Source organism: Leuresthes tenuis, unplaced genomic scaffold (assembly GCF_036924035.1).
Source record: "Leuresthes tenuis unplaced genomic scaffold, fLeuTen1.0.hap1 SCAF_18, whole genome shotgun sequence".
NCBI lineage: Eukaryota > Metazoa > Chordata > Actinopteri > Atheriniformes > Atherinopsidae > Leuresthes > Leuresthes tenuis.
In genome coordinates, this window is record NW_027325372.1 from 8,585,504 (window position 1) to 8,608,299 (window position 22,796).

The window sequence follows — 22,796 nt, forward strand, 5'->3', positions numbered from 1 at the left end:
GAAACCACATATTAAAGATGTAATACTTCCAGCAATGGCAGAAAATGACAAGTTATCAGTGTCTCTATTTCTTTACTTGCATGTGTTTGATGCTGAATTTGACTGCATATCTTAAATAATTATCAAGGTTACAAAGCATGAATGTGGTTTATTGAGCTAAAAAAAAAAAAAAAATTATACTTTTAAAGCAAAGTTGCCACACAGCATCACATCTCAACTTCAGTGATTTAAAAAAAAGACAACAGAAAATGTTCGGAGCTGTCCTGCAACACAGGCTAACTGGTAATTACAGCAAGAACAGGAAGCTTTTCATCACAGGAAATCTTCACTGTACACCACTTGGTTTCTCTTGTCCCTGTAGGAGCCTTTAGTGCTGTTCTGCACAGCTGTGAACGAAAAGAGACGGAAGTGGAGGTTAATCCAGAGGCACGACGGGCGGATTGATCAGTGTCTGAACAAAGAGTAAGAAGAGCGCTGCGTTTACCCAGAGAAGCCCACACCGATTTGCCGGTAGCAGCATCCAGCATGGGCTGCTTTCTGGCGATGCTGACTTTGATGTGGATGTCTCCCACCATGCTTCCATTCAGCTGTGGGACAAAAACAAAAGTTTACGTCTGTCTACACGAGTCAAGGTTCAAATTCAAAGAAATTCATCAAATAATATGATTTTAATTCCCTGAGTAAACAACTTAGAGGCAGTAAATAAACAATATATATCGTTGGTTTTATATAACTGGAAAAAAGACACCTAAATGTTTAAATTTAATACGACTTGTGTGCAATTCCTTTAAACATAAAATCAGTTTACTTCATTCTTAACACTCACTATTCTAATTTTAGTACCGTTTGAATTATTTAATGCTGAGCGCTCAATTAAGTGGATGTTACACTTAATACATTCTATTTGTACGTTTGTTGCTGCTCTTGGAAATTCTCATGCGATTTACAGAGAAAGCAGGTCATTTGTACCAACCTCAGCCACAGCTTGGTCTGCAGACTCCATCTTCTCAAATGTGATAAATGCACAACTGGAAACAGAGATAGAGGCACGAAAGACTAGTTTAACCTCTCATCACACTTTGGATCACCACACCGTTCTACACACAGTCAGAGCAGACGACACAGATGACCAACACACGCGTACAGCTTTTGCTCAATGCTTCCATACTTGCGTGGGTTGTCCATTGAGAGATCGATGATGTTTCCATGTTGAGAGAAGGCGGTGCGAAGGCCTTCTTCTGCAAGCCCAGAGCCATAAACATACACCGTATTGCCCTTTCGCACCCCTCTCCGCTCTGGGTACGAGTCTGATCCTGAGAGTAAAAAAAAAAAAATAAAGTAGAAGATTACATATAATAAACTTTCCCCTTTATTATTTTGACATCGGGCTGTGAATATCTGATCCAAGCTCATTTTTGTAGAATAGTTCAGAACAGTTTCTGATGGCTTTCCCTCCATATGTGATGGTACGTAAACCAATACTAAGTCAAATGTGGAAAAGGGAGCATTAGTCTTCTTTTCTCGTTCAACATCTTTTATAGAATTACAGTAAGTCAGAGAGCGATCATTGACAGGCGATCCAGATCTTTGTTGATACGTTTAAGTATGAGCTGACACTTTTCTTAACACAGATTCTCTAAAGAGGGGCTAATACCCACGACCTTTAGACCACCATTAGGAGTTTACAACAACACTATCAAACACAGTGATCAACACAAAATGGTTACTCACGTCTGAAAGGTCCATCTCTGTCTCTGTCCCGTTCCCTTTCCCGGTCTCGATCCCCCCTGTCTCTGCTTCGGTCTCGATCTCTCTCCCGGTCCCTTTCTCTTTCCCTGTCTCTGCCTCTGTCTCTATCCCTGTCCCGCTCTCTGTCTCGCTCTCTGTCTCGCTCTCTGTCTCGCTCTCTGTCACGCTCTCTGTCCCGCTCTCTGTCCAGGTCTCGGTCTCGCTCTCTGTCTCTTTCTCTGTCTCTGTCCATATCACGGGTGGATGACATGCCGCCTCCATCGTCCTCGTCCCGGTAACGGTCGCTTGAACTCACAAAGCTACGGGGGCACATGAGGAAATGATGTTAGACTCTATAAAGCAACACTGACAGAATACAAATCATTGCTTATTCGCTTATCGGTCCAGGCTTTCAACATTACCTCTCGTAAAGAGACTTCCGCTGTGCTCTCTTTCCAGCCTGGAGGAAACACCATAAAAATGTAAGACTATCAGAATTAGCTTTTCAGAATCACAGTTCTGCTCATGTCTCTGGAAACATCCTTAATTTGTGTGTTTTCACAGCATCACAGGGAGATTTAACACAAATTAGTTCAACCTCAACCAGAAGTGGGTTATAAAGACATTTACTGAAGTGGTGCAACTTGACAAACCTATAAACATTACAGGAAAGATGCCAGATGCAACAAAGTGATCATGTTATGTCATGTGTAATATCTCCTATACCTCAGGCTGGTCATCATCTGTAGAGACACTTCTTTGGAACGGCAAGAAAGCAGGAATTGGACCTTTTTCTGGGTCCTGATGGAATACACAAAGACAAAGAAATGTTGGAAAACACTAAACAACCAACCAGAACAAAAGTAAAACGTTCTCCAAAGTAATCAGATCAATGTTGTTGCCTTTGCTCGCCAATATTTACCTCTGCCAAGCACTACTAATTAGATGCCATCTTCTACTATTTGACAACATGTTTGCGGGCAAACACCAGAAATAATGACGCGATTATGGGTCGTGCAGTGTCATTAATAACACTGTACCTTCAGTTTTATTTCCAACATTCGAGAACGTTTGAAGCCAGAGTTCTTGTTCTCAGATTTAATAGCACTGATGGCTCCAGACTTGATCAGCATCTTTGCTTGTTCTGTCGCTGTTGCGGTATCAACAACAGGCTGGTCGGAAAGCGCTGTGACAAAGAAAAGTATAAAATATGTAAAAGCATGTCAAACGATTACACAAGTATTTAAAAATGTGACAAGATCAAAGGTTACTCCAACAGAGCTCACTAGCTAATTCAACTCAGCTTTACTCAAATTAAACAATTCAAACAGATGCAGTTGATGAGTAAAAACGAGGCAATTGTGTAACCACAAGCAATTTAGCATACAAATTAGTTTAAAGTTAATGCACTTACTTCGTTTTAAGCCACTCTGGTTAGTCTGGCTGGTTGAACTCTGCTTCTTCAAGGCAAGCAGAGCCTTTTTCTGAAAAGACATTAAAACCAAAGTGAAACATACAAAAAAAGCAAAAGACTTGCAAAATGTAGTTTTTTGGAGTTTGTTCCAAAAATTAAGTTAACTCAAGTCTAACTGTGAAAAAAAAACAGATATTCATTATCACTGGAGCTTTAATACAATAAATTAATATGCTAAAGGTAAATAAAAAAGCAGAGCCTCCAATTTCATCCAGCGGGGAAACAAATATGAACCAATGTGAACGATGATATTCATCTTGAAAAGGAAGCGTGTTGTCTATTCATTCATCTTTTGCCCCGCTCCAATTATCCTTAATGGATGATAAAGCTGGAAAAATAACCATTCAGTTGTAACATGAAGGGACACATTTACGTTGATGGTGACAGAAGATGAAAATAAAGATAAAAAAGATCAGACATAGTTCATTTATGGAATTATGATCTTGGAAACACTGACCAAGATGGTTACGAAGTTTTGGCCAAAAATCTGATCCATTTTGCTAATTTTTTTGCTAAAGAAGTCTGAGAGAAACTTTGATTCTGTCAAAGACAGTATATATAATATATAACAGCAGCATAATAGGGCCCAGAGTTTCAATTGTACATGTGCCACAGTTTAGGTTTAGCCTCTTTATGGAACAAAAACCCAAAGTGTTTCTCACCTCAGGGATTCAGTTTTCATTATACCGACATTCAAGGACACCCACTACACCTCCATGTCCTTATTCAACACACTTATCATGGAACAGTATTGATGGATGTGACAGAGAGCATCAGGTTACTCACCTTTTTCTTCAGTTTAGCATACTTCTTCTGCAAAGCCTCCTCTTCTTCTGTCAATGAGCTTGGAAACACCACCATGATGGGAACCGCTACAAGACAAATGACAACAGCTTTTAGCAAATCTAAATATAATAATAGTAAACAAGCACTAACATATTTTTTTCCTTCTAGCCAATTTACCACCATTTGCTAGCACATTGCTACAAAGTGAGCTAAACAGAAATCAAAAGACGGCATATTTCTAAAATAATTTAAACGTAGTTCATTCAGGAAACACAAGAAACAAAGAGGAAACATGCAAAGCCTCTTAATGCAACCTTAAACGCCTGATATTTTGTGTTAACATTTGTTTAATTTACCGACAAGTTTCTCTTGGATTCAAACGGTCCAAACAACAACACTGACGCGTAGATATGACGTAGCACGTGTGGGCAACTTCGTTTCCGACAAAAACACTAGTAAAAAATACAGAAAAATTCAATCTACACCAAAATGGGATATATGTAAATATCAGAAGTGTCACGACCTTACGAAATCGCTGACAAGTTTGAAGACCGAGTTTTTGTCTATCGTTTCTACCTTAGCTTAGCTTGCTAGCAACTTCCGTTTTGCAGTTTTAGCAACTTCCGAGGCGACAGCAACAACTACAGGGTGGCAACTTACAGCTTGCAGTTGCTTGTGGGACCATGGACAGAATAAGTAAGTAATGGCTTGTTTGTTGTTAGCCAGTGTTGCTCCTTAAATGTCCATAGCTAAAATACATTTCAGACACAGGCATGTTTTGGTAAAATAGCCTGTGGTGATGTGGCTAATTGTAGCTTGCTGTCAATGCAACACTATCATGGCATATTCATTTAGCATTAATTACCTGGCTAATTTAATATTGTCCATTTGTTTTTCTTGAACCTATACAGTCAAATGAAAAGATAAAATATTAAGCCACTTTAGCGGTAGTCCTCAATATTATTTTCTGTAATATGTTCTAAAGTGCACTGTATGCCAAAAAAACATTAAAATGTTCGCTTTTTTTTTAAATTTTCACGAATTTCACGAATCGTATTTAAAAGAGTCTTCAGAGTTTATAGGATTATCTAGACCAGAATTACCTGGTATAAGTCTTGAGTTCATTTAACTGAACCTAGGATAAAGTACTTAAATGTCACTAAAGCAGGACATTTTACACACAATAACGCTGTGAGTCTTTAATATCTGCAAAATATATCTAGACCAGACTGTCATAGTCTTTTTTTTTTACTTGATCTGGTCTAAAGTGCAATATAATCCAAAAAGCAGTAGAATAATCAATTTTTGCATTGTCACACGTAGTATAGTTGTCACAAATCACAGTGTGTTTTTAAAAAAGTCCTTGCTATCCAGATTTAGTCTGTATTTGGTCAGTCTAGATATAATATTTTTCATCTGGAACTGACATAAGGTGGTCAAGGTCCCAAAAAATAAGCAAACCAGCTAAGATTTCCCCTCAGCTGAACTAACTTCAGCATTATCTACGCCCCGTGGATGTGCACTAGCCTTATTGTGTTGTGTGGTCCGTGTATCCATTCAGCCTGTTTTGTCTGCAGATATGCCCCCTGTGGGCCCCATGGACCTGCCGATGTCCCTACTGGAGATGGGATGCTCTGGCAGGTTTGAGCTCATCACACACCCCGTCCCTGGCCAACCTTTACCTCCACAGAGCACGGTCAGTAAGGAGCAGGGTCACTGTTTCTATTTGTATTTGAGTAAAACCTTGAGGTCCTGCAAAACTGAAGTGTTTTTCCAAGTATCACTGCATTGTTGATAGCAGTCTTTTAGGACAATACATGGAGTATGTCATGCAATGAAGGAATTTGAATTTTGTTGATCTAAAAGGCAGCTTTGGGGTAACTTCCTCTTTTTCATTGGTCCGTTGTTTTGTTATTGCCCATTGCTGTATTTCGTGATCTCTGACACATGTTTGATCTTGCTCCACTTTATGAGCTGTGCAGTGAGTGGAGCTCTGGTTTTCTAATCTCATTTTCCCTCCACAGCTTCCCCACGGACTTCCTCCCACCAGCCTGAACCTGGAAACTGAAGTAGAGAAACAATTTTTACGGGACCCCGCCTGGCTTCCTATTCACGACACAGACTCTGCCTTTCAGAAGTTTCTCAAGTACATATAACATTTGGTTATCTTGTTGTTGATGGTGAAGAAGTCAGTGATTGAGTATCTTGACAACTTGAAATGTCAGAAATAAAAATAATTATTATAATCAGAAATAAATCTTTGTCATCTATTGAATTAAATGTCATTTTTGCCTTGTCATCTTCACCAGAGTAACTCAGAGAGAGACTAATGTTGACTCTCTGCTCAACTGCACTCCCTCTCCACTTCACTCTGGGCTCTCAGTGGTCAGAGATCCAACCACAGGAATGCTGCTTGACTTCACAGAGGTAACGAGTTGGCCTTTCTCTCCTTTAAACCTATGAAATGCTCCCAAATCACAACACTGCAGCTGCCATCTGGTTTTGACTGAATAACTCACTTTTAACAAACAAGTGGTGTAATCTTGTTTAAAATCACTGCGTTGGTGCTCAGATCAATTTGTCCATGTTAAAGAATTGATCTATATCAGCAGAGGGTTTATTTTAAGCAAAGTAAAGGTCAATTCATCTCCTTTTGTGGTGTATTTCTTCTGTCCACCGTTTTTAGGTGTTGGTGGAGAACACTGGTCTGTCGGCAAAGAACTCGCTGTCACTGCAGCGCCAGCCTGGACCTCCTTCAGAGAGCCTTCGAGGAAGCAACACTAACTACCCCTTCCTTCCAGGTGGAGAGTTTGTCATTCAAAGCATCATCTCTAAGGCTGCACAGATATATATCGGCTTAATATCTGCCCGTATTTATCACCAACCGATGGCAGCGGCCGATGTTTATCTGATTAACCGGTTGCCTTGATTTTGATCTGAAACTGAGGAGATTTATTTTTATTTAATTTAGTTTGGGACAAAACATTGTTGGGTCATGTAAGCACAGAAAAGTTATCTAGTTTACAATAGTTTAACTGGCTTAAATATGTTTAACTGGAAAAAGTGATGAAATAACTGCATTTGAAGGATGGGTTTTCTGCTTTCTGCTTTTTTTTTTTTCAATCTTGTAAAAAGAAAAACAAAATGGAGACATGACACTTTTGTATTTGTATATGAACCAACAATTGGCACTTAGTTACAGCTCTTCTGGCTTTTCTGACAGCTTCTATGAGGATTTTATCAGTTAAAAACCATATTCTTTATCAATCGGACTCAGTCGATTAGCTTTCTAGGACAGAAGTTGACCGACCAGCTTCATTTCCACCATAAATTTTTAGTCTGGGAACACCCAACATTTTTTTAGTTGAATTAATCTTCTTGGAGGAGTTTTATAATCCTTTCCACTGTTTCCACTTACAGCTCTCTTGTTTGGGCCGTGTTTCCTGTTCATCCTCCAGGTGTAACAGCTCTTTAAGCTCTGCAAGCTTTAACTGCAGACCCATTTACAGATTAACCTTGTGCAGGTATTCGTTTTCGAAATGCAGATTACAAGGTGATTCCATTAGTTTTTCCCTCTACTTCATGGGATAAGAAATTGAAGAAAAAAATACACCAATTTTGTTACATTTTCCAAAGCTTGTGTCATGTCTGTGTTTTGTTAATTTATTTTACATGATAAAAAGCTGAATGAGAATCCTCAAATAAAGGTGAGTTGCTCATCTTTGCCAGCAGACTTCATTGTTTTGATATTAAAGGGAAAATAAATGACAAAAGCTATTTGTGTTATCGATCGGTTATCAACCAAATTAATATTTACATCAACATCGGTATCAGTCCAGAGTGGTTGGTTAGGTATGATTAGGTATGAACCAACACTGAGTTGGTTCATACCTAATCATCTCTTTTCTAATATATGCATTTTTACTATAAGATCAGTTGCTGGTGAAGTACTTTTGGCATCTGTGATTATGTTTGTTTCAAACTGTGATTTTCACAGGAGGAATGGAGGAACTCACTCTGGACCAGATTAAGAAGAAATCTGAGCTGGAGGAAGACATAGACTTTGAGAATGGTAATTTATTTCTGTTTCTTTCAGTCAGCAGGGTTGGAAAACATGGTTTCTCTCTCAGCTCTAAACATTTCTTATTATTGTCGTGTAGATTTACTGAGAGTCCCTCCTGGGCTGAAAGCTGGGGTGGATTTTACTGACAAAGGTTAGAGATAATTTTGTCGATTGTTTCTCCAATTGTTCAGTCTTTGAAAGATTGAAAAATTTTTCACATCACCTCATGCTCTTTATGAATTTGTACCTTTAAAGATGCCAAAATAGCAAAGGCAGAGGTCAACCTCATGTCCCTCCTGTCCACGCTGGAAGACATCACTGATCTGCAGCCGGAGACAGAGGAGAAGGACAAAGGCAAAGACAGTGAAGAGACCCCCAAACGACCCAGAACGAACAGCCTCGAGGACTTGGGCATTAAGGTATTTTAGTTATTTTTTACTACCTGGTAAATTGTGTTTCTTTAGTTTGAAATATGCTGGAACAATCACCTGTAAATGGTCCATATTATTATAGTATTAGTATACAAGTTTGACATAATAAAGCTTACTTCCAGTTGAGTTTGTTTGTTTTGGGGACTGGTAGCAGATTAATACGAAGTAATAAATGTAGTAAAGAATGGACAGAGTTAAAAATATACAGTCTATAAAAACACTAAAAATAGAATATAAATTACATGTTTAGAGATAAACGTGGCTGTTTTTCTGCTTGAGCTTAATTCAGTGCAGTGTTTCAACACAAATAACCTTTAAACCTGTTAATTTTACAAATGGAAATGATTTTTTTTTTTTTTTAATGACCTAAATTTCAACTCTGATTTTTGCCTCTGGCTCATCATTGACTGCTCTGAAATCCCCCTCTCTCTGTCTGTCTCTGTCTTCAGGATGCTGTGTCATCCTCATCTCCCCCAGAGACGGGAAAAGAGGAAAAATCGAAGCCGAAAGAAAACCCAGAGGACAAAAAGAAATGGGCCATTCCCGTGGACATAATGTCACCCTGCAATGATTTCTATAAACGTATCCCCAACCCAGCGTTCAAGGTGGGGACTCCAGCGATCGACCTGTTAGCCTAAACCATGATATGTCTGTTTGTCCCACTTCCCCTTCCACTTCCTCCTCCTATTTATTGCCTCTGTGTATACGTGATGAATGACTTTGGGCTGCGCTGCGGCTGCTATCTCATCTCATCTCTGCCCTTCTCTGCTTCAGTGGCCCTTCGAGCTGGATGTTTTCCAGAAACAAGCTGTGCTGAGGCTGGAGGCTCATGACTCCGTGTTTGTAGCTGCTCACACATCAGCTGGCAAAACGGTGGTGGCCGAGTACGCCATCGCTCTCTCACAGAAGCACATGACCAGGTGTGTGTTTGCCAGGACAAGTTAATTACTTCTTGCCTCGTTATGTGTGAAGGTGCTCAGGTGTGCAACAAGCAGAACACACGTCTATTAAAGGATGATATCTTTGTTTTGTAGCTGCAAAGGAAGATGCAGATAGCTTTCAAACTAATTAATGCAAGAAATTCAGTGATTACAGGAGATGAAATGCATAAGAACTAGACTGCGTGTATAGTAAAACTTAAATGCAGTTACAAGAGAAACGTATTTCATGTAGATGTTTAAATCCATACAGGTACAGATGATACTGAAAAATCCTACAAAAGGGAATCCAGAGGCTGGTTTTTATTTTTTTATTTTTTATTTAATCAGTTTAAAGGGGAGTTGACTCATAAGTCATCAATGGGACTGTAATATTTTAACCTGTGGAAAAACATCACGTTCAAATTAACATGTGACTTTATTTGCCTACCTGTTCCCTAACTGGAGAGCAGTGAGGGATGTAGAAGATCAGAGAAACGACTTCCTCATCTCTCATCACTTCCAGATTTTTACCGTGGATCTCTCTTGTTTGTACAGGACCATCTACACGTCTCCCATCAAGGCTCTGTCCAATCAGAAGTTTAGAGACTTCAAAAACACCTTTGGAGATGTTGGACTCCTGACAGGTGACGTCCAGCTCAGTCCTGAATCTTCCTGTCTCATCATGACCACAGAGATCCTCAGGTACTCAGGCATCATGTTACAAACATCATGTTTTAAATAAATGAAATGTCTGATTACTTTCTGTCGCTCTCATCGCTCAGGTCAATGCTGTACAACGGCTCAGAGGTCATCAGAGACCTGGAGTGGGTGATCTTCGACGAGGTTCACTATATCAATGACGCCGAGGTCGGGGAACGTTTACAAAGATTCCCCCCCCCCAGTTGTCTGGTTTACGGATAAAATCGAGAATAATTGGAGTTTCTCTTCTTTCTTCCAACCCTTTGTTTTCCTCAGAGAGGTGTTGTGTGGGAGGAGGTCTTGATTATGCTTCCGGATCACGTCAGCATCATCCTTCTTAGCGCCACGGTGCCAAATGCGGTGGAGTTCAGCGAGTGGATCGGGTAATTTCCCCACAGTGGCATCTGTCAAAACTTGAAGTATATAATAAATATTTGTTGAGCATTAACAGAGGCTGCAGATGAATGAAGATGAGTGGTGTGTTTGTGTTCCTCATCCCCAGTCGTATTAAGAAGAGGCATATTTATGTGATCAGCACAATGAAGAGGCCTGTGCCTTTGGAGCATTACCTGTACACTGGAAACAGCACCAAGACTCAGAAGGAGATGTTCCTGTTGATGGACGCTGTAGGGAACTTCCTTACTAAAGGGTACAAGTCAACTGCGTTGAACCTCACAAGGGGAATTGCCGTTTTAAGTCATTTCTCAATGAAGCTAGTTGTGTTTCTTGTTCAGGTATTATGCAGCTGTCGATGCAAAGAAGGAGCGCACCAGTAAGCACGCCCAATCATTTGGAGCAAAAAGCACATCTCAAAACACCACAGCCAGTCAGGTAACTTTCTGTGTCTTTTGGTTTTCCCATCACCATCCTCATGTTTCCTCTTCTCACCCGTCTTTTTATTTCTTCCTCCAGGACAGAGCAGTGTGGCTCACCCTCCTGCACTTCCTGTCCCAGCGGCAGCAGACCCCAGTGGTTGCATTCACCTTCTCTCGAACTCGGTGTGACGAGAACGCCCGCTCACTGGACTCCATGGACCTCACCACCTCCATAGAGAAAGCTGAGATCCACTCCTTCTTCCAGAAGAGCCTCAGTCGCCTGCGAGGTGGAGACCGGCAGCTGCCTCAGGTAAGCTGTCATTTAGTACAGTTCACTTTTGGAGGTCACGCATTTTTCTTCTTTTTCTATGAACATGCATTGAGGACCTTCAGCCTCTGAACATGGGGCACCTGCTCAACAAACAAAGCTCCCCACTGCCCCATAAACAAGCTGTAGAACTGGACTCTTGGGTTCCAAATTGTTTAGAGGTTTAGCAAGTTTTTCCAGCCTGATGAGCATCAACAAAGTGATTCTGATTCCGATTCTGTTTTCCCTCAAAGTGTCTCAGAAATCTTTTGTTTATGCCGTGATAGACATCCAGAAACGTGCTATGATTCTTTAGACTTTGACAGGTCCATGTTCTTTAACTTAGAAGAAAGCTCCCACTCAGAACAAATGTTCATCCCACTGACAATCAAAAGGCCTGATTTAACTTTTACCTTCAGATAAACACCTAATCCTGGGGGTTCACATACTTTACAATGTATACATATTGTTGTATGTTCAATTTACAATCTACTTTTTCGTATTGGTGTGAATATCTGCTGATGTTTTGGATTATATTAGATCATATTTTATATTACATTCTTACACAGTTTTAAACACTTAAAATCTATTACTTCATAGCACCCCCGCAGGCTGTGTGAGAACAACAGAGTAAAATATTCCACAGATTTGCTTGATTTTGGATGTGTTTTAGATATCTACTGAAAAGACGGAAACATTTGAATAATTTAATTCAAATTATTTGGCAAGATGCTTAAATGTGGCATTTTTTCCCTTTTAATTAGGTTTTTTGAAAATAATATACTCTAACAATGTAAATTTAAGATATCGATTTCTTTAAATGTTATTTTAATGAATTTAGTCTGATTTAATTTACATCATCACTGAATGAACTCCCTCAGCTGAAAATGTTTCTGTCATTCACTTGGTTTTTGACTAACAGTGCACATATTCACATGAGAATCCAAAAATCCTCTGACTTGTTCATTCAGATTATATTCATGAGGGATCTTTTGAAGAGAGGCATCGCGGTGCATCATAGCGGGATCCTGCCAATCCTGAAGGAGGTTATTGAGATGCTTTTCTCACGAGGTCTCGTAAAGGTGAGGCAGAGCAGAAGTTTGATAAAAGCCATCAGGCTGTCATCTGTTTTGGAAAATCAGATTATATCAATTACTGATGTGAAAATGGCCTAAAGTTTTGTGTTGTGAACCCATACGTCTTTTCATCTTCCCTCCATCTCCCAGGTGCTGTTTGCCACTGAGACATTTGCGATGGGTGTGAACATGCCCGCCAGGACCGTGGTGTTCGACAGCATCAGGAAACACGACGGGACCGGCTTTAGAAATCTGCTGCCAGGTTTGATGCCCTCTGTTTACCTGAAACAGCCTCTTCTTTTTAACTCTCTTTTATCTGAGGATGAACTAGCTTTGAGAGAAACATGCGTTTGTGTTGTGAAACATACTTTTAGGTGAATATATTCAGATGGCGGGCAGAGCAGGCAGGAGAGGTCTGGACGCCACAGGCACCGTGATCATACTGTGTAAGGCCGGCGTTCACGAGATGGCAGATCTGCACGTCATGATGCTGGTGAGGCGCTCCATGTGTCAAACGTTACGTCAGGGATTAAAGTTTACAAACTCCAGCTGCCTCTTCAGTTCATGTCCTGCATCATTAAGCATCCTGATAGCTCTGGATAAGTAAAGCAGATCTCTCCTCAGCTTGTTTACTCTGGCTTTCATTCAAGGTGGTGCACGGCGAGCTATTCATTTAACATTCAATTACACAGATGAGTGGGCTATTTTAACTCAGTCTTCCTCTCGTTCTGAGTCACCTCCTCTACAGTTGCTTTGCTGTAAAGATAACACTTCACACTGTTTCTGGACTTTTGAGGCTATATTTTTGAGAGTCGGATACATTGCTGGGTGATAAATATGGAAATAACCGGTTATTTACCAGGTTCTGTCTTATTAACAAACTAACTAGTTTGTTTCATAACATCTGAGCACCATTAATGAAGCTTAACACATCAGTTCTGATTTGAATTTTTATGATAAACTGGGTGATGAATATTTAAGAATGTTTAAACTGATTATTGCTGGAAGCTAGAGAAAAACAAATATAATAAGGCAGTTGTAATTGACAATTTTCACTGTTTTGTGGGTACAAAATAATCATCTTCATAATTGCCTTTGTACCTAATTGACACTTGTAGCAATTCCAGTCACCAGAGTGGTCTTGTTGTTGTTGATGTGACAACAAGAGATGAATTCAGAGTAGTTTCAAAGCAGTGCTTTGCCTAAACTGTCTTACTTTGTCTCCCTTAGGGCAAGCCTACCATCCTCCAGTCCCAGTTCAGACTGACCTACACTATGATCCTCAATCTGCTGCGAGTCGAAGCTCTCAGAGTGACCGACATGATGAGGAGGAGCTTCTCTGAAAGCCACAGAGACACTCAGGTAACTCCTGCAGGACATGGTGAGATAAGATTAGCATTCAGTAGTAAAATTAGGCTCCATAGTTAGTATACAGGCCAAGAAACAGGAGTGAGGTATGAGGTGAGGTGCTTTTTCTGGCACGTCTTGCTTTGTGGTGACAGCTGATGAATGTCTCCTCCTCTTCCTCCATCTGCAGGCACATGAGAAGAGGATCAGCCAGCTGAAGCAGACGTTGTCCTCCCTTCCTCCTTTTGACACACAGGGCCAGCTGTCCGATTTGATGCCTTACTACCACACAGTGACAGAGCTGCGGACCACCACAGAAGCCCTCCAGGTTCACTCCCACACACGCAGTCAAATTTCAACGGCCTCGAATCAGCTGCGTGTTTATTTTCTGCATTTCCTTTCCTGTCTGAATTTCAGCGAGGCATCCTGGAGTCTGTGAACGGACTGAAAGCTCTGTCTGTGGGTCGAGTTGTGGTGGTGAACAACAAGCAGCATCTCAATGCTTTGGGAGTTATCCTACAGGCAGGTGTTTTCGACAGTTGTCTTTTAAAAACGACTCACACTTTAGACGTGTGCTGAGTTTTCAAGGTGCTTTGCAGCATTTTGGCAGGGTTTTCTTTAAAGGTCAGATGGCTCTGTAGGTGCTGCACCATCTGTTGCAGGACTCCTTGTTCCTTGTGACTCCAGTGAACGTGAGATTCAATATCTTGAAGTTCATTTATCAGTTTGAAATCCCTGACATTTAAAAGAGAATCCCTGTCGTTGGGTCTGAGTGATAAATGGGGTTCAGAATCACCAGGACACTAAAATGAAAAGCTGTGAAATGACTGCAATGAAATGCAAGGTGTAGTTTCTGTGTCAAAGTGAGCAGGGTGTTCAGACAGCTCGTTCACACCGACAAGGAACCGGCGTGTTATGCAGCTGGCGTGTTTGGACAGTAGGAAGAGACCCACCAGTGTAGAAAACATGCAGAAATACACTTTATTGAGCCACTTTTAAGAAACTGTGGTCCTTCATGTGTGGACATTGTGCCCCACTGTGACAGGTGTCCAATGACGCAGTGAATCGCACCTTCACAGCTCTCGTTATCTGCGAGAAGGGCAACGAGGAAGGAGAAGGAAAAGCCAACGACATCGCCGCTTTCCCACACCTCTTCAACACAGCTCTGTTCATACCTGAAGGTAGCTCCATGGCTTGTGATGCAGATGTTGACGCATCTGCACGAACTGATGTGAACAATGCTAAAACACGCCCATTATTGTTATTCAGAATAAGACTAATATCCCCTGTTGTGATTCAAATTTTTTTCAGGCCCGTGCAGCCACACAGTGCAGAAGTTGAAGCTTCAGGACATCTCAGCCATCACAGTGAAAACCCTCAAAGTGATACCCGACAGAATCATCGACAACTACAAGAAGAGACAACAACCTCGATTCAAGTGTGTGAGCGTTTATGTCTTTACTTAAGAAGGTTCATTTAAACCTATTTCAGTATTCTTCTACATTTTATTGCTTCTTATTTCCACCTTTTACAGTTTCAAAATGACATAAAAATCAAAAAGAACCCGAACTTGCAAACACAAAGTTTTTCTTTTCCTTATAGGAAGTTGTCGCAGTCACCGACCCTCAGTTTAACCTCCTGTGTTCCTTTCATCTTTCACCACAACACAAACGAGAGTTGTCACAATATTCAAATTTCAAGCTTAACACTGATGCACAGAATATGCTAAGAACATCATTTTAGATGCCATGGAAGGAAAAATGACAAATTAAGAGACGATAAGTCATTTCTCACAAGGCTCTGGATAAGGTTTTAGTTGATAACAGGAGGAGCAGAGAGTTTCACTTTGATTCTGTTTATTAAAAGTTGATCAAAGTCTGAGCCTCAGTGAGACTGAGTCGCAGCTTCTTCAGCATTTCAGTCTCTCCTGCAGACTGATGAGTTGATTCCTGCCTTTCAACATGCTGCAGACAGACCTGCTGCACTCCACCAGTGCGTCTGTTTCTGCAGGAGATCTGTGCGCGCTGATTCCACATCTTATCCTCATCACTTATTCAGGAGCCGTGCTTCAAAGGGTCGAGCATAGTGATAGGACGGATGTCTGTTTACTGACCCAACAAAAGACGACATGGTCGCAGTCCAGAGCTCTTAAAACAACAATAAAAACAACGTTAAGTTTGTTTTAGTTCTGTTACTGTTGTGTGAAGCTTTCTTTTGAAACAAAACTGCACCGTCTGGCGTGCTCTAGAAAAGACTGTGAGTCCTAACAAGCTAATAAGGGCCTAACACCTTTAATGTCCAGCTCAACTGTTTTGTAGGGCACATTTTTCAGTGATTATACTGTATCCTTTCGAATATTCGTGGAAGTAAACCTACAAAAACCACCTCTGCCACTCGATTTAGGTATGTAATGCTAAAAATGATGATATGTTTTGCCGTTTCTTTTTCAAATGTTGATTGTTTTACCAGGAACTCGCATCTCATCTGCTTGTTGGAAAACACTGATTGTTCGTATTTTTGCCCCCAACGAAGCGAAAAGAAACATTTTTCTGCTACTTTTTCCCCCCAGTGCGGACATTAAAGAGTAAAATGTTGTGTGAGAGCCCAAACTCTTGCATATTACTGAGTATTAAAGGTCGTTTTTGGAATTTATGACCATTAGAATATTAATGGGGGGAAAAGCTTCAACTCTCTAAGTGTGTTTCCATTTGGTTTAAATCAACGATGTCCACAACAAAATCCTACAGATGTTTAATGTTATTCCACTGACTTGACAGGTGGTGGTAGTAACACAGCAAGGTGATTCTTATTCACCCTAAATCACCCTTTTGAACAACGCTGTACAGTAAATAAATCAACACTGAGAATGTTCTTCTGTTTTTGTATCAGAGAAAAAACTCTCTTTCTCATTTTTCGCTCTTCCCATTTTCTGTCCTTTAGGCATGACCCTCCCGGCCAGGCCATCTCCACGGCAACGCAGGAGCTCTTGCGATTGGCCGAGACAAACCCCGGCGGTATAGCGACCCTCGACCCCGTGAATGACCTCCAGCTGAAGAGCGTGGATGTGGTGGAGGGCTCCATGAGGCTCCGTGTGCTGCAAGACAGCCTCAGGAATTTCAACTGCATCCACTCGCCCACTTTCGCAGAGCAAGTGAGTGCCTGTGTGTGTTAGATCATCGACACAGTCCTTTAAAAGTAGCACTTCTCATCAGTTATTTATATATTTTAGAGATGTCCTACAAATATGAACAAGACTAGAGTTTCTGGTTCGGCGTTGGTCAATAAACGCATCCAGTTCCTTTTGCACCACAGTGAGCTACTGACGCAGCTCATTAAACTCATACCTTGCATAACACACTGATCTCGCTGTTAGCCCCCTTCTATCTCTTACTTCCTCCTTTTATTTCAGCTCCAGTTTCCTTTTATCCCCCCATCGTTTCTCCTCCAGTTTCACAATGATGACATGAAATTCCATCGCGATATGTCAGCGTTTCTGATGTCTGTAGCCTGTCTGGTAGCTTTATTGAGGAGATAAGATGCAAGAATCAGAACTGACTCTTTCTTTAATTACCCATATATGCAGAGAGCTGCTGCTCATCACCGTCTCACAGGCACAGCATGTTATCTGAACCATCACACACACACAGGCTCTTTAATTATTCCTTGAGATAGCAAGCTCTTACTTGCAGTGTTGCTGTCTCCCCTTATTGCTGTATGTTCACACTCCTTCATGTCTTTATTCAACATTGTGGGTTTTAGAAATAGATTAATGCAGAGTGCTTTACAATGCAAGCTGTCTGTGTGTGGCAATTAGCCTGAGTGGGGTTATATATAGTATTCATCAAGTGCTGGCAATATAAGTACAATAGGTAACATTTCTCTCTCCTCCAACAGTGCAGTGTTGCTTTTTTTTGTTGCTTCAAAATCTGCTACAACGAAGTAACCCGAGTTTGTGTGTGTGCTTCAGTTTGTTCGGGTTCAGGAGAGGATGAGTGTGCAGGAGGAGCTGGACCGGCTGCTGTTCCTAGTGTCGGACCAGTCTCTGACTCTACTGCCTGAATATCACCAGAGGATCAAGGTTTGCATTGGATCTGACATTTGAGTCTGTGTCCTGACGCAAATCATCAAATTTGACCCTTTTCGGGAACAAACTAGTGCATCCTCTGCTTCCTCTCGTGAATGATTTCTTCATTTCTTACTCTTCTGTGATGATAAATGAAATATCTTTAGTTTAGACAAAAAGAGACACGTGAGGATGTCACAGAGAGCTCAGGGAACCATCTGATCCTTTAAGACTTCTGATAATTTAAGAATTAGAATAATCACTAAGTTAGTTAGTCATTTTGAATTAGCTACATCTGTCTGTCTGTTTGTTTTTTTAAATTTTTTTATGTCAGCTGTGGTTCTTAATCGCATATTCCTCCTAATCAGTTCTGTCATGTCTCTGGTAAATCATATTAAAGCATAGAAACCGCAAAAATACTACTCAGATTGAGAAAAAAGCATCAACTCCTCATATTCCGAACTTGTAATTAGTGATTTATTTAATACTTTAAGCTTAATAACAAATTTATAATTACTAATGGTGTCAGTATTAGTGGCAGGAGATTAGATTTTAACATATTTATTTATCTTTCTGTGAATTTATCTTTTAACACAAACCTGTGCTGCTGAGGAGGGTGATGATTTCACCACGTGGACCAAGTTTAATATTTGATTCGATGTTTGTGCACAATGAAAGGGGAATATATATCCAACAGCAAAAATATCTCTGGAAGAATTTCATGACAATGTATCGACTGGTTGTAAAGATATTTAGAGTCATGGACAAACAGCCTGTCTGGTATTTCTACTGTTACAGCTGCTAACATGGTTAAGATCTAATTTATTAATATCCTGAGTCTTTGTCCCACAGGATCAGTATCCAAACATATAATCTGTTTAGATTCCATCACATTTTCATGACAGGAATTGGCGTTTTCTTAGCGAGGAGGGCTGAAAGCTCCTTCTCCTCCAGCAGGCCGTTTCAGAGAGGACTTGTTGTGTTTTTAATAGAGAGCAGCCCCATCCTGAGCAAACACACTCTGAGGTTTATTTCCCCGCTGGTCCCCCTCAGGTCCTCCAGGCTCTCCAGTACGTGGACGGCAGCGGGGCCGTGCAGCTGAAAGGCCGAGTAGCTTGTCAGATCAGCAGCCACGAGCTGCTGCTGACCGAGCTGCTCTTCGAGAACGTCCTGAGTCCGCTGGCGCCGGAGGAGAGCGCCGCCCTGCTGTCCTGCTTGGTCTTCACTCAGAACACACAGGTGGAGCCGCACATTACCAACACGCTGCAGGAGGTGAGCGTGAACGTTGTTTTGATGCTCGTATCTCACATTTAAAGCGCAGATTTTAAAGTGACAGACTACGCTGTGACACGGGCGAACAACAGACAAAGACACTCTGGTTTTATGGCGCTCACTTATTAAATCACTGGTGCGGACTGTTTCTGTCAAATACGCCTGTGCTGTGTCAGTGCATGCTGGGAACTTCTCTGACATGAAAGAGCTTTATGAGGGCTTAAATTAGTGATGACCTAAGTAGCGATTTCTAAAATCCGCTTTCCCAGAAGAGCAGAATCAGACTTTGTGAAACAGATTTCCTGAATGTAAATGTCACCATCATCCGGTTAACACCCAGGAGGAGGTCATTTGTACAACATAGACAACGTAGAACTGACAGGTTTTACCACTTTATGCCACCCAGACACCCATCTTTTCCTCCTGGTGTCTCTTTTTCTTCCAGGGCATCGACCGGGTGCTGTCAGTGGCTAAGAGGATCGGTGAGCTGCAGCGGGACTGTGAGATACCGCAGACTGCTGAGGAGTTCGTTGGCCAGTTCAAGTTCGGCCTGACTGAGGTGGTGTACTGCTGGGCCAGAGGCATGGTGAGGTTTACCACATTTTCACCCCAGCAACAGACTTTATGTATGAAAATCATTTTAGTGTTTTATCACTGGTGAACACATAAGGACACGTGTGGAGGTGACTCTCAGTGTGAAATATCTCATTAAAATGGAAATGACTTTCTTAGGAGAAAGAATAATCTGACCTGTCACAAGACTACTTGACGGCAGCCCTTTTCAGTGAAAAATCTCACTGAAATGTTAAGAAGACCACCTCGTCCTGCTTTAGTTTCTTGGTGTCGTTGGTGTTTTCAGACCGCATGTCAGCATGGTGGAATCCAGCTGCATGTGTTCACTGATGGCTCCGATGCCCTTCAGCCTGCCTTTAGCATGAAACAATGATGCTTTTATGAAGCCTCAACTGACCTGCCTTGAACAGGTTGTATGAAAGGCTCCACAGATATCCATACCAAGCCTATATCAGAATGTTAAGACCACTGTTGGAAGGTTTTTAAAAAATGGATACAAATACTGCGATTTTTCATGTTAAGGAACCCCATTGCAGAAATTTGCCCAGTTGGTTCATTCTCATTGCCGCATATCACCTATTCTCCTGCAGGAAGTAACCTGCCCAGATCAAGCTTTGCTATCTGTAGCCACAAAGCCTTACTTGATCTGAGTTTGAGCTTAGATATTGTCTTATCTTGATCTTAAAGCTGAGCTTGATCCAAGCTCAAAATGAAGAAAATTAGAAAAAATTAATATTTTTCTTCATTTCATCTCAGGGAATCTCTGACATTTTCCCACAGATGTGTAAGATGTATGACTTGAATCATTTCAGACAAAATTCATTTTTTTTCTGTAATTTCACCCACTTTCACCCTGTTTCACTAACAGCTGACTTTCTGAGTTCCTTTCCTAATCCTTCCCTCAGCTCTGCGAACCTCATAAATACCCAAAATCATTTTTCTCAGTATCCATATCATGTATCAACATTTGTATTACATGAATACAAGTAAATGACCATATTTTTAAACAGAACTGTATTAATTTGAAAGGAAGTCATTTTGTGCCGCTTTCAGACGTGCACTTCTTTCCACTAACCTGGTGGCAGCTGAACATGTCAGCATCATGCGTGAATTATCCTCTTGGTGAATATTGTAACGTCTCGATACAGAAATCTGTTAGTGTCGCACTTTTTGAATAATGCGTAGCATTTTCGTCTCAGCCCAAGAGTGAACTGCTTTACTCACATCGACGAACAGACACACACACACACACACACCAGCTGTGAGTTAGTTTGAAACACGATCAGCTGTTCAGAGGAATCCGACAGATCGCCTTATCATATGAATGAATTACAGCTGAGACCAGCTGTTGGACCTTTGGAAGAGGAATGTTGTCCCATTCTCGTCTGATGTAGGATTCTAGCTGCTCTGCAGTCCTGGGTCTTCTTTGTTGTATTTTGTGTTTCATGAAGCTCCAAATGTTTGCAGCTGGTCAAACATCTGGCCTGCAGGAAGGTCAGTCCAACACCTTGACTCTCGGACTGTGAAGCCATGCTGCTGTAATAGATACAGTGTGTGGGTTAGCATTGTCTTGCTGAAATATGCAAAGCCTTTCCTGAAAAAGACGTCATCTCGACAGGATCATATGTTGCTCTAAAACCTGAATATATCTTTCAGCATTGATTGTTCCTTTCCAGATGTGCAGGTTTCCAGTTTCACAGGCACTAACATATCCTCATACCATCAGAGATGCAGCCTTGAATGACAAGCTGGATACACCCTCTCCTCTTTAGTCTGGAGGATGCAGTGTCCATGATTTCCTTTAGTCTCGCCACAGAACAGTTTTTCCACTTTGCTTCAGTCCATATTGAATGAGCTTTTGTCCAGAGAAGACAGCAGCATTCCTGGATCATGTTCACATGTGGCTTCTTCTTTCCATGATAGCGTTTGACCTACATTTGTGGATGACACAGCAAACTGTTCACAGACGATGATTTCTGGAAGCGTTCCTGAGCCTGTGCTGTGACTTCCAGGACAGAGTCATCTATCATCGGAGTCTGTTTTTAGTACAGGATCAAAGGCATCCAGTATTGATTTTCAGTCGTGTCCCTTGTTCACAGACATGTCTCTGGATTATCAGAACCTTTAGATGTAGTGTTTTGAAGATCAAATCTCAGCCCAAGTCAAGTAAAGACAGCTTCTGTGCAGTGAATTCATCTCTACTTACATGTATGATGAGCTCCCAAAGAAAGTTAGAAGTGTTTTAAATGTCTTTTTCACACTGTCCACAGCACTAGGACGTTGGACTTAATTCAGTAAATAACTCTATTCCCCTTCTGTGCATCTATTCTAGGACACGAACAGTGGTCTAATTAAATGGCCCAGTCAGGCTGTAACTGTGGCTCAACTCTGTGTTTGTGACCCCTCTGACTGACCTGTTGCCAATTAACCTAATTAGCTGCAACATGTTCCTCCACTTGTTTCTTTTTATGCCACCTCCTTTTCCAACCTTCTTTTCACTGCAATAACGCACATCCAGTCAAATCTCTGTTTATTACGCCATATGAGAATTAAAGTTGAATGTTTTGGAAATTGGGTGAAGTTGTTAGATACACTTTAAATGTGTCGCTACCTCATACCAAGACGTAAAACTTGTCCTTCTTGATGCATCCCTTCATCTTGTCCCAGCCCTTCGCTGAGATCGCCCAGCTGACAGACGTCCAGGAGGGCACGGTGGTCCGCTGTATTCAGCGCCTGGATGAGGTGCTGAAGGAGGTGCGACAAGCCGCCCGCATCGTGGGAGACTCCGTCCTGGGGAGCAAGATGGAGAAGGCCTCCCTGGCCATCCGCAGGGACATCGTCTTCACGGCCTCCCTCTACACCCACTGAGGATGCGGACGCTGGTGAATGTGAGAGCATGCCAAGGTGCCTCCAGTCATGTGTGTCTTTGTGTGAAAGATGTGAGAAAGATCAAGGTACTGTATACGGACAAGGTGCTGGGTGTGCCTACAGACATGTTGATGTTTACATGAAAATGAATGATCATGAACAAGAGGGTGATTTTAACCAAAAGACCAAAGTTCAGACAGAGGGGATGAACACCAAACCTGGATTGTATTTTATTGTACAGTAATAAAATCTGTAACCCAGCTGCTCTCATGTTGCCTTCTTTGGTGGTTTCCTTGCATCCATCAGTCCCAGTCTATTCTGCTTTCTGTCAGACTTCCAGCTTCCAAAAAAAACTGACTGAAATCATTAGAGGG

At 41.4% G+C, this 22,796-nt stretch overlaps 2 protein-coding genes across 2 annotated transcripts; one reads left to right on the forward strand and one right to left on the reverse strand.

The window, feature by feature from the left end:
• Positions 1-128: 128 nt before the first annotated feature.
• nelfe (negative elongation factor complex member E) lies at positions 129-4,421 on the reverse strand. The gene is made up of 11 exons (XM_072370785.1): positions 4,345-4,421; positions 3,989-4,074; positions 3,143-3,212; positions 2,769-2,914; positions 2,455-2,529; positions 2,151-2,188; positions 1,732-2,048; positions 1,169-1,313; positions 974-1,028; positions 485-587; positions 129-386 (listed from the first exon to the last, which is right to left on the reverse strand). The coding sequence occupies exons 2-11, from the start codon at positions 4,061-4,063 to the stop codon at positions 313-315; spliced, it is 1,098 nt and encodes a 365-aa protein (XP_072226886.1). The 5' UTR covers positions 4,064-4,074; positions 4,345-4,421; the 3' UTR covers positions 129-312.
• Positions 4,422-4,617: 196 nt separating this feature from the next.
• On the forward strand, positions 4,618-22,690 carry skic2 (SKI2 subunit of superkiller complex). Its single transcript, XM_072369992.1, has 29 exons — positions 4,618-4,684; positions 5,566-5,684; positions 6,013-6,134; positions 6,298-6,415; positions 6,675-6,789; positions 7,986-8,060; positions 8,149-8,202; positions 8,307-8,470; positions 8,932-9,087; positions 9,257-9,402; positions 9,958-10,104; positions 10,185-10,269; positions 10,378-10,484; positions 10,604-10,750; positions 10,836-10,932; positions 11,014-11,226; positions 12,195-12,305; positions 12,450-12,561; positions 12,674-12,792; positions 13,530-13,661; positions 13,837-13,974; positions 14,064-14,168; positions 14,692-14,827; positions 14,958-15,084; positions 16,587-16,797; positions 17,614-17,724; positions 18,763-18,981; positions 19,427-19,567; positions 22,222-22,690. Exons 1-29 carry the CDS (start codon positions 4,672-4,674, stop codon positions 22,420-22,422), a joined length of 3,741 nt encoding a protein of 1,246 aa, XP_072226093.1. The 5' UTR covers positions 4,618-4,671; the 3' UTR covers positions 22,423-22,690.
• Positions 22,691-22,796: the final 106 nt, after the last annotated feature.